This window comes from Ixodes scapularis, unplaced genomic scaffold (assembly GCF_016920785.2).
Source record: "Ixodes scapularis isolate PalLabHiFi unplaced genomic scaffold, ASM1692078v2 PGA_scaffold0__279_contigs__length_252992795, whole genome shotgun sequence".
In the NCBI taxonomy this organism is placed as follows: Eukaryota; Metazoa; Arthropoda; class Arachnida; order Ixodida; family Ixodidae; genus Ixodes; species Ixodes scapularis.
In genome coordinates, this window is record NW_024609835.1 from 41,817,854 (window position 1) to 41,829,944 (window position 12,091).

The following is a 12,091-nucleotide window of genomic DNA, read 5'->3' on the forward strand; positions in this document are numbered from 1 at the left end:
AAACAAATTCGGTGGTGTGAACTGTATGCTGCAGAAGTCAGCAGCAAGGCCATCACAATGGCAGCTGATGCGACCTCAGTGCAAGTCATGTGTATGCGTGGCTTGCTCGTGACGTTATCGTATAACGCTGGTGGTTAGTTTAGCTTGTCCTTGGTGAAAACAAATACAAATACGGTGGTACCAAGTGTGTACTGCAGAAAGCTCGCGCTCAGCAGTAAGAACACCACAATGGCTGCTGATGTAACGTCAGTGCAATCCCTGTGCATACATGGCTTGCTCTTTACGTCATTCAATAAGGCTCGTGATCATTTCTACCACTTCTTGCCGAAAGAAAACTAAATCGGAGGTGAGAAAAGTCACGGCCGGACTGGAAGCGCTCGCTCTCTTTCTCAAGCGCGCGCTTCCAGTCTGGCCGTGGAAAAGTATGCTGCAGAAGGGGCACGCGCTCAGCAGCAGGGCCGCAACAGTGACCGTTGATGTGACGTCATTGTGAGCCACGTAGAAAGGCCTTCCTGCGGTGTTGCCCAGACCTCCGCATAACAAATCTTATTGACTTGTCTGATGCCGTTTCCAGAGTCCTTTATACTCGCGATGGGGCGCCCCCGGCGGCCCGGAGTCTCACCCGACCTTTTGCCCGCGTCTCTCGCAGACGACACGGAAGTGCGGCGGACGTGCACGGAGCGGCTGCAGATCAACATGTTTCTCGTGGACCACGTGTGCATGTACGAATCCGGCGGTGGCGGCCACATGTGTTTCTGCGAGAGTGACGCTTGCAACGCCGCCCCCCGCGGACCCAGTGCCTCCAGGCCCGCCGTCCGGATTGTCCTGCTACTCACAACGACCGCCCTGCTCGTGCTCCTCGCGCCGCCGACGTGCTGGGGGGCCCGACCCCGGCCGCCCCCGCGGTGGACGGCGGCAAGACCCGTCCCCAGACTACTCAGGACCTCCTAGCCACCCGCCTGCAGCATCGACCAAGTGCGCGATGTTCGCAGCGGCACGAGCACGCACCGTCCACCGCCGGGGGCGCCAGCGGCCCTCTGCAAGCCACCCGTGTGCGACGACGCCGTGTGTGTCGCGATGGCCCTGCCCCTCCCTAAACGGTTAGCATCGCCGCGCGCGCGCGCGTTTGAGGTGAGGAGGAAGCGACAGCGACGGTTCGCTTCCATGCTGGTCTAACGTCTACGATACCAACGCAGAGACGGAAATCTGGAAATTTTTTCATTCGGTCAATGGGTTTCTCTGGACGCCACGCGCGCGCGGGTCTTGTAGTACGAACAAAATCAAGAAACGCGCTTAGAGCGAGGCGAGCCTTTTCAAATGACCCGGCATCATCGCACCCTTTTTCGACGGGCGTCGTCTCCCTCGAGTTTAAAAAATCCCGCCATGATTGTCGTGGCAATCGAGGCTGCTCTCGTCACGTGTAGGGGATCCAGGGTTCCCCACCGCTACACGCCAAGGTTGTTAATGAATGAACTCTAGCGAACACACACCCTACCGCTGCGTCGCTCTGGTGATACTCATCACTGACACCTATATGGTCCCCGTTCACCGTGAAAGCAAGGTCTTGTAATTTGAGAAACAGGAGGAGGGATCGGTCGCAGGCCTGGCAACGTTGTGGCGCTTGTCGCGAGTGCTGCCGCAGAGGGGCGCTGCCTTGTCCGCTGTCCCCTCCATCGCTAATGACGTGCCTCAAATCCGTGTCCGGTTTTCAGCTGTTCTCCGCGGAGCCTGTCCCGGAGTGGAGTTGATATCGTAGAGATCCGAGTATTTCTGTGCTCAAGTTCAAGCTTGGTTGTAGAATCCACTGGTTGCTTTGGTTTCGTGTGCACGCTCGTTTGCGGGAGCAGGAAGGGCAGGTTCACATAATCCGCACGTCTTTTTTCCTTTCCTTTTTTCGTTTCTAATCAAAACAGTTCGGTAAATTTATACCATTGTGACACACGATCATTTTAAATGCCAATTGGATAACTTGCTAAATCAGCACGCGTCTCATGAAGCCCCAAAAACCAACAGCCAGGAGCCCTTAAAGAAAAATCAAGGACTTTAACACCTAAAAAAAAAAAGACACACAAGAAAAAAGACCGTCAGGTTTTAGATGGTTGATTCCTATAATGTCCGAACAGACATATCACAGCCATCATTGTTAATCGACTTCACTTTCAGAAGAAGGCTGGGAAAAGCACGCCAACAAATCCAGATAAAAAAAAAAAAAAAAAAAAAAAAAAGTACACTAAGTTTTTTTAGTTTTTTTTTTTTACTTTTTGACGTTTACTCCTCAATTAAACGAGAGTGTGCCTCCCTGCCGCTGCTCCCGAGAGCGTGTGTTAGTCGTTTGCTCGGTGTTGAAAATGGTAGACATGTGCTCGCGTTGTGTATGTTTCAGTAGCAAGCGCTGGGGGATGCAGGCGCGTCATAGCCTATGGTAGGAAAGAGAGTACCACGCGGGTGCTTGTAGCCGAGTGCATATCCCGGAGTTGGCAATACTAGGCTCGTTCGATTGACCTGCACCGGCCTATACCTGTCCTGCACGTCATCGTACCGTCTTGGCGGTCATTCCTACTCGTTGGCTACCACAACGGCCGCCGACGTGACGGTTGTGGAAGTCATATATATATATATATATTGGCGGCGAGATGTTTCGGAGGCTCCCCCTTATGGTTCTATTTGTGACGTCACGGCCAGAATTATCGATTATCAGTGACAATATCGATGGCGTGTGTAAAGGGTACGGTGGCCTCTTGGAGTCAACGCGTCGTTAAACCTACAGCGTCAAAGTTTTCGCTCTGACATTCCTCTTATTTCCATCGAGTAAAATTAATCATACTCAAGGTGATCGTTTGGTCAATCAAAAATGACGAACCACAGCGACGTTTTTGTTTTGTCTTTTTGTCGCGCACGTCGCGCACGTCACCAATATTGGTGCAGAAAAGTGCAGGGCTGTGCTCTTGTCCATCGAACCGGGGAAATGTGTAGAAAGGTGCGGGAGGTGTAAGCGGATCGAACGAGCCAACCGAGTTTCTTATGCAAAAACAAGATGACGGACGTAAAATGGCGCGTCACTCTGAACCCCCGACGTCCTTTGTAGCTAAAGGGGAATTCACACTTCGGAAAGTAACACACAAGTTACCTTAAAAGCCCAAATGATTTCTTTTTTTTAGGGGGTCTGTAGACAGCATTTTCAAATCTGCTACCAGATCGAAATGAAATTAGGGGGTTTCGAGGTAATCCACTTTCCGCTGTGTTCTGGCAGACTATTTTGAAGCGCGCTGACTTCGCTGCTTTAGCGATGTGGTTGTAAGACGTAGTCCTCACCAATAAAAGTGAGGCAAACTTAAGCAAAGGTTGTGCAGGCGCGTGGTTAGAATGTGGTCCTTACTTCGTTCGCCGTCACTATCAACACAAAGAGAGTCCTTCTTCCATGATGATTTTTTTTTTCTCTTGCGTGTTTACATAACATTTCTGGAAATATGCTTCACCGTGTAATTGTTGCGTAATTACTGCCCACGAGACCGCTTGCGGCGAGTTCAATGATGACTTTCTCAAAACATAAAAAAAAGTAAAATGGCTTTATAATTTCGGGGTGATTGGCACGAAAAAAAAAAAAAAAAAAAAAAGATTGCCAAAACGAGCAATTGATTATGTTGACCGCAGAAAGTTTAAACTCTGTTTCCCAGATGCATAATATAGAATACAACGCTGTGAATGGTGTAGCGTTGTGGCAGGCATGAGCACGAACGAGTGCGTTGCTTTAGAAAGTGACGTTCTTGCGCGATTTCTCGTGCAAGGAGATCACTTGATAACGCTGCGCAAAACTTGGGACGAGGTGTAGAGCTCTTTAGCATCTTCCCTTCAAAAGCTTCAATAACGACGCTAATAAATAATATTATCATGTATTACTTTTTTTTTTTTATGAATAACCCGCAAGTATGTAGTTTTGGTAAACATACACTTTCGCGCCAGCAACTTTCACGGCGTTGTGTCTATACGCGCGAAACGAAAGGTTGACTACTCCTGCGAGATCGGCCGTCCCTCTACGTCATCAAATTTTGTCGCTGCTTCACGAAGGCAACGAATGTTGTGAAGCAGCTGCCCGGCCGAACACGAATCAGTAAACGCAAATTCAAACTAAATAAAAACACAAAAAACACGTGCTTGAAATTGTCAACAGCGCGATTGGTGTAAGCTACGCTCCACGCGGCGAATGCGTAGTCGCGGAAATTATCTAGTTTTTATGAGGCAGTGAAAGCTGCAACGCCAAGACACACGACGTTACTCGTAGAAACGAAACAAAATAATAAAACGTAAGTTTAACTTACAATCACAACAACAGCCTAACACATATATAAAACCAACGCAGTACTATAGACTCAACGGTCCTTGAATAATCCTACTGGCCTGTAAACTTCGGTGGTTTCTGCCCTAGTTCATTCTGTCACCATAAGCGGCGCTAATCTATTTTAGAGTATACAAAACAACAAAAGGTTAAGCAATGCTTGAAAAAATTATGCTCTTTGTGAATGCACATGTAGCATTTTTTTCGTGGCTTTTGAATTATTCCGACATAAAATGACCATTAGGTCTCACTATAGATAGCGGTCCCAATCGTCCATCCTCTTGGCTGGTTCGTGGCGTTTTTATGAAAGAGTAGACGCATTCAGCGACTTTCTGCACGGAGGCTCTTCCGAACCCACGTCCATCCGTTAGGTTTTCCGGACGAGCGATCCGATTGGTTTACTCCTAACGCCGGCAGCCTGCCCCCGGAGTCCCTAAGAAGAAAAAAAAAAAACGTTTTCACAGCGCGACACCAAGGATCGTGCTAGGACTGCTACGCTCGTAGTACAGGTTCATTCATTACTCCTCATGTAGCTTACAAAAAACGAAACAAAGGTTGTGGCGGTTTGACACCGAAATAAGAACACTTCCCCCGTCGCACTGTGTCGGCAGCGAGGCCGTCGGAAAAACGTCGACCCTCCGAAGGACCCGGAGTAGAGGCGTTTCTTCAGTGCGAGGGCACTGAGGCTACGAGCCTTGAAGGGGCGGGTGGAACCGAGGGCCATGCACAGCACCGTACCCCCCCGCCATCCTAGGCTATAGAGCGAAGGAAAAACGCACGCGCTTCCTCGTCAGAAACAGAGGGAGGAAGCGGCGCGGGGAATACCTTCTTGTTATGCAGTTGCCTGTCGCGGGGACGGCCCTTCCAAGTGTACATACTTTAGGGTGCTATGGCCATGCCTTATAGTCAATCAAGTAGCACGTAGGTTCCATCGTTTCGTGTATAAAGAAAAGACCGAGTAGATAAGAGAACGCACTTGTACATACATCTTTGGTTCGTTCGTATATGTTTTCTATACAAATATCCATAGTCATTTCATTCATGATCCTAGCGCGGTTGTGCATGTCTCGAGTTTTCTTTCGTTTTCTCTCCCTATCTCTCTCTCTCTCTCTCTCTCTTGTTCTTTCCTTTCAACGATCTACTCTCAAAAAAGGCCTGGGAGTTTGCTTTCCTGCAGAACACAAAGGCAGCTAATCATGGCGAACAATAGAAAGATTTCAGCGAATTATGAAGCTCAGAATACGATTAGACAAACAAAACAAATGCGATGTGCTGAGGGACCAATGCGGTAGAGGGGCTTCGAGCGATAAACTGGCAGCTGGAAGTGATCCCCCACGGGGTCGCCACCATGCTTGTTGCACGTTTTTGAACACTGGACTTGTGACCTTATAGTTTTACGTCTAGATTTTAACAAAGTACCGTGCACAGATAATTGCTTTTTGATCTTTAATGACAGTACCGACGAGATAAGTTATGTTTCGATCGTTTTATGTCCAAAATGCGCTTTTACGACAATATCTCGGACAGCTTCGCAATGGCTTCGCTAGATGCCGACAGCCGCGGTGCTGTATTTTGGATTTTTATCGGAGCTAGACACTGATCTCTGGGGCTAACATTATTAAAAATTAGTTTATCATTGTTTTCTTAGAGCGATCACAATACAAATCTCGGCTAAGTTTTGCGTAACAGCCTCAGAATCTGTTACGGTCACGGGTCTAGTCGTCAATATTGTACAACATGGCGGCAGCCAGGGCAGAGGGGGAAGGGGGAGGGGTTCACTTTTGCCTAGAGAATGGGATACGAGTGGGATACCCCTCTACCTCGTTCGCAGGGACAATGTGGCTATAATGCAATTAAATGCAAAGGTGTGAGCGAGCTGGACAAGAATGACGAAATTAATCCCGGGAGAAGGGGACAAAAGGGACAAAGGACAAACACGAATCTCCAAACATAGCCAGTGAGACGTCATGCTCGTTGTCCCGCCCCACGTCATATTTCTGGGTCTATAATCGTGCCCTGAGCCTCGGCATTCCCCGAGAGCCTTCTATTGTCCACCATAATGCGTTGTCTAGTGTTCTGCAGGGAAATCAACTCGCAAACCTTTTTCTTTGTTTTAGGGTGTATCCTCTCGTAGAATGCGTCATTATATTTCCATAGTACAAAGTCTGCTCAAGTACACGCGCGTTACGGCTGTGTGTACATGTGTGCGTGTGCGAGGTGTGCACGCGGACCGAAGTAATATCCGCGATCGCTCCGCTGACAGATCTCGGTTTCCTCGATCGTCACCCAGTTCGTTGGAAGTTTATCGCAAGCAATACGGCCTACCATATGCTCGTCCCACACCGCTCCGTGTGCGTGCGTGCGCGCGGTGTTAAGTAAAACAGCAACAAGAACCATATCTAGAAACAGCCGACTATATCACTCGCTCTCTGCGTGTAGCGTTCGCGTGTCGAGTCTGGAGAAGGCGAGCACCACTCGGACCAGCAATTCTGCACCGTATATATATATATATATATATATATATATATATATATATATATAAATAAAATAAGAGACTATGTCGTCGTTGAAACTGTATCGAGAGGGGAGGACGTCGCTTTAGATATGAAGCCACTGAAGTGAATATCTTGAGTTCTCATTGAACAGCGGAAATCTGTAGCTGACACTTGTAATGCGGACTCCCAAATTTGCCGTTTAGGGAGGCTTAGGGCGCGCACAACGTGAGCGCAACCGTGCCCTTTTCGACAGTCTCACGGCGCGCCACTGGGCTATAAGTACATTTCCGAGGCTCAGAATGAATATATGAAACGGTCCTTAGATTACTTCGCTTTCTTATTTCTGGTCGCTACTGTAGAGATTCGAGAGTATCGTCGTATACCACAAATACTGGCTCGAAAATACACACAAAAAAATAACGCTGCTTCGCGATTTTTTATTTACCATCTACTAAAAAGATTAAAAAAAATAAACATAATGTAAAGCAAACACTGAGGAAAGTAAGCTCCATTCTTTCGTGAGCTCGCTCCCGCTGTGTTCGTCGAAAAGTATAAATTCGACCCGGAAATGCACGCCGAAAACGCTTACGCCAACAAAGACGCATAATACCGCTCGCTGTCTGTAACGGACAGAATATTAGTAACCTGCGGTTAGCTTACGTCAGACTTGACTATATCGGCGAACATCTAAACGCGACGTTAATGAGTTTAAGTTCATTAAAACTCGCAGTAACCTTCAGCGAGTTCGGAGTCATCAACGAAGCTGGAACTAAACTCTGTTTTACCGCGAGTGCGGTTGAAACCGCAGTTACAAGCGCAACCATCTTGACCCTTGAGTTTCGTTCACACTTGCAGCGCAACGGAGCGGACCACTTCAGAAGAGTCCCGCAAGGCATTTTGCATTTCGCTCTCCAGCACATTTCTCAGGACGAACTCTTCCAACCCTGCTTCAAACCAGAGTGAAACATTTTATCACCAATTCTCTGGATACTTATACTACTAGATACAAGTGAATGAGTAAACGCAAAATCCCTCGAAGATTTTTGTATATACTCCAGTAAGTCGACGGGTCACGTCTAACACGTTGAATAGCGCAGCGGAATAACTTTTCCAAATCTCCAACTTTCCATTCTTTGCGCACGTCCTGGCATCGCTCGCATAAACTTCACGATGGCTGGGGCTGCCCAAATTCACTGTATATATAGAGAGAGAAAGAGTATAGCATTACCTGGATGGACTCCGTTTCAGCGTAAACTGTGAGCAAAGTCGAAGCTACCAGCGTGAGCACCGTTGTTAGCTCGCGCTGTACATAGGTGCAAGCTATTGGTTTGCTTTTCAGCGTAAAGCTTAACTCGTCCGAAAACTTTTAGGAACCAGTCGGTTGACAAAAACAAAAACGCTACCAGAAAAAAAAAAAAAAGACGCTTATCCAGACGTTTGTAATCGACTGTCTTTCGATTGTCCGAATCAGGAAATACCTCTACTATATTCAAGACCGGCGTGACAGGCTTGCGCACAACGGCGACCTTCAACGGGATGCCTGTCCCTTTTGTATTCTACTCACTAGATCTCTCTACTTTAGTCCGCACCGGCCACTGGCCGTAGCGTTCTCCGGGTAATTCCGTCATGCCCGCGTGCTTTTTCCTCGATTGAGCCCTACGATGTACCTCATCTAAAACGCTCGATTGCTGCGTCTTGAAAGTGCTTACGATGCATGCTTAATACAATACATTAAAACGCGAACAAAGCGTACAAGTAGATAATAGACGACATCTAAAATAGTGTGTTATCCTGCAAAAGGAAAAAAAAAAGTGGATTCAAATTTTGATGCTGAAATACGTGAGCCGTGTGTGTACAGTTAAGCCGGCCCAGAATGACTCACTGTTCTTCTAGTGCGTTCTTGCGTGTTTTATTTGTTTTTAGCTTTAGCTCATGCCTTTCCTTTCTAGCGTGGTTTTGAAATTAGTTGTTTAATAGTTTAACTATTTTACCTCTTAAGGTTTGCCCGTTGATTTGGGGTCATGCACTACAAAAGCAAACTACCACAAACTTAGACCATTCTTTTTTTTGCTCCAAACTGGTTTTGAACATGGTGCGTTGAACACAGAATTTGAAAAGCAACAGTTGGCTGTAGTCCATCCCAGAAATTGCGCGCAGCACTAGCAAAGGCAAGGGAGGAGTGCTAATAATTCTGCACATTGACTATTTCATTCATGGCGCACTCCCTCCGATGGCTGCCGCAGTGTTGAATACAACTTTTAAGCTGGAGTATATGCCTACTGCGTTCACACCGGACATTTTAATTCGGAAAAAGATGTCAAACTTGTTCAAAGATCGAAGCACGACGTGGAACACAGCAATAAACTATAGACCCTTGGCCAAGATCTCACAACTATATATAGGTCTCATAAAATGAGAAGAAAGCTCCGTTCCATTGACAGGATTCTGTGTGATTATTATTTGTTTCCCTATGTAGTTGTTTTAGAAACGCAACATATGTGATACTTGCAACGCGGTCCAGCATTAGTCGCATGGCACCGCTTTGCGAGGGGGAAAGAAGTGGGGGAGAGGGGGCAAGCTCGGTTCGCTAAGCCCACATTGCCATTCGCGACTCCGGTTATAGTACTTACAGTGAACGCGCTCGTTTTTTATCACCATCCTCTCCCACCGCTATAGGACACTATTTCAACACGGTATGCAATTATGTTGACTCTTTTCTCCACCCCGGCCCTCTTCGTCAAATGGTGTCATTCCCCATTTCCGGACATGTACCAGAGACTATGTTGACAAGCCAGAACTCTCTCTCTTTCTCTCCATAGAATCATCATATAGAAACGCTCTCTAAAGCATTTGGGCGTATCTTATGCGCCTATAAAACAAGAAAATAGATGTAGGTGCTCTCTAATACTGATGCTAATGTCTAAAAAAAAGACTATATATATAGTCCTAGATGCATGCTATCTCTCGGCTCGAAAGACACCTGCTGCGCGCGAGAGAGCGTTCGCTCGCGGACGTATACGTCCGTAGAGGAAGCGCGCGCTGGTCAAGAAACTTCTATAGAATTCTAACTTTGTGAATGTAGGCTGCATGCAGTTCGCCGAGGCCGTCGCCGCGGCCTTGCGTGAAAGTTGTGCTCTTTTATATCGACACGGTGTGCGATTTGTTTGGGTGCCGCTGGTATAATTATGTACTCCCGACGGCTTTCATATCGCGATTCTTCGCAATATTTTGCAAAGCAAGTGTCAACGAGTAGTCTCTAAACGTGTACATAGTTTATCTCAACACGATTTTCTAATTTTCAACAGAGTTTCCCCGCTCGCGTGTTCATTCCTTCCTTAGGCCCAGCAAAAGATGGTTCGTCGAAACTATTTTTTTTTCTTTTTGCCACGGCGAAAGGAGTGAGTCCTAGAGATGCAACTCGTTGTGTTGTTGAAAACCTGCCTATGATTTCAGAGCTATCTTTTTTACATTACGCCCTCGGTCCCGCGTAGTGCGAATGAGCCCGCAGTTTATCGTATGAGTCATTCATAATCAGCGTCTTTTTCATACATTCTCTCGTTCACCGAGCAATTGTTACTAGCTCTGTCTTACGACTTGTTAAGCCTTTTTGAAATAAAAGAAAAACATAATTTTCAGCTGGAACTGTTTGTCTGCATGTTCGTTCGAGTTGTGTGTTGTGTCACGAGAACAAACCACACGAAATGTGAGATGTTTCAGCAGACGAAGCGCACTGATTTCTTGAGAAATAACTGCGGAATAACTTTACGAACGTGAATTTCGAGGATGCATCGCTCTGCAGGTAGCACTACCCAGGGTATCATCTGCCCGAGCACAAAAGGCCGAAACAAATGTGTGAGTGACAGTTTGTCGCACCTAGAGTAACTAAAATGGCGCAGCCTATGGATATCGCTTCTTTTCAGTTTCTCCCAAGCTTGCAATTGGCGGAGAAATGGCGATTCGCGAAAACATTTTTCAAAATTAAACGGTCTTAGAGAGCAGAAACTCTCAAGTAAATAATATGTTTTTCTTGGCGTTCGCAAAATGTAAACATTACTTTGGTCTAACGATCTGAAAGCTCCTTCAACTTGTGAACTTCCTGTACATGATGGATAGTGTGTAATGTTGATGTTGATGTTTATTACGTGTCCAAAAACACCATAAAGGTTTTGACATTGGTGCTTCACTTCCACATAAGATGAAGAAGAACATGCAAAGACATGAAACACATAAATAGCCCATCAGATAGCCTAAGTCATTAGAAATGTTATTAGTCATAAAAAAAAAAATTGGTTTCGATGTAATGGTAATCCATCAAACTGCTTGTTGGAATAAAAAGTTTCGCAATGTCGCATGAATTTAGATGGACACGTAACTTTATGTTGCCCGAAAGATCAGGCGCATCAGCATGTCCTTAGATGAGATTTGTAAAAACACAATGGTGTTACACTTTTCTGGTGTTTTATGGCGGTGGCATCAAGCTAGGGCTTCGAAGTCACTGTGCCGCCCAAAAACTTTATTTATATATGTTTACTTAAGCACGACTCGTCGACGATCCCTTCTACAAAACACGTCACTATCTTGACACGAAACGTTTTGCGTGAAGGATCGAAGACGTCCGTCGGCTAATTCTAAACGCTCACTCGACCGTGACGATACAGTCTAGTCCATGGATATTGCGGAACATCCTCCGTCGGCAGGGAACGCGAATCAGCGTCCACCGAGCTTCCTCCGTGACTTCGTGCACCGGGCCGAAGTCTTTCTGGCTACATACAGGTAGGCTCGTGCTTACCCTTCTTAATTAATGCCTTCCCCTTTTGAGCAGTATAGGTGACATTCACTTGACGTCACTCGCTAGGTGCGCTGGCATCGGCCGCCATGGTCGCCATCTTCGAGGTCTGCTTTTATCCCACGTAGGTGTGAGGTGCCGTCTGGCCGGACCTTTCGGCGTGGGTTAGCAGCATTTTACAACTTTAAAGGGTCTTTTCGGCCGAAACTAGGGGTTATTCTTATACTTTGGTGCTTTTGAAGTGCCGTAGGAATATTTTTTTGTGTGTGTTTTGGCTCGTTTTTGTCGCGGACTTTTCCGCCGCGGCCGCGTTGCTCCTTTGGCTCCATGCGGCGCTCAGTGTCGCGCGCCGTGCCCACGGCGGTAGCTTTTTTGCAAGAACTGTGATTTTCTACTTTGGGGCTTTTGTAGCACGGTGTGATTACACTTTGTTTTGTTTTCCTAGTTTTCTTACTGTTTTTTTTTTTTTTTTTTTTT

At 46.6% G+C, this 12,091-nt stretch overlaps 1 protein-coding gene across 1 annotated transcript in view; it reads left to right on the top strand.

Moving 5' to 3' along the window:
• LOC8034042 (protein quiver) overlaps nucleotides 1–10,470 on the top strand; it is a 49,399-nt gene extending 38,929 nt beyond the window's left edge. The window contains exon 4 of the mRNA XM_029974485.4: nucleotides 650–10,470. Coding sequence (XP_029830345.1) covers nucleotides 650–951 — 302 coding nt within the window. The 3' untranslated portion in view covers nucleotides 952–10,470. The remainder of the gene's footprint in view (nucleotides 1–649) is intronic.
• The last annotated feature ends 1,621 nt before the right edge of the window (nucleotides 10,471–12,091 follow it).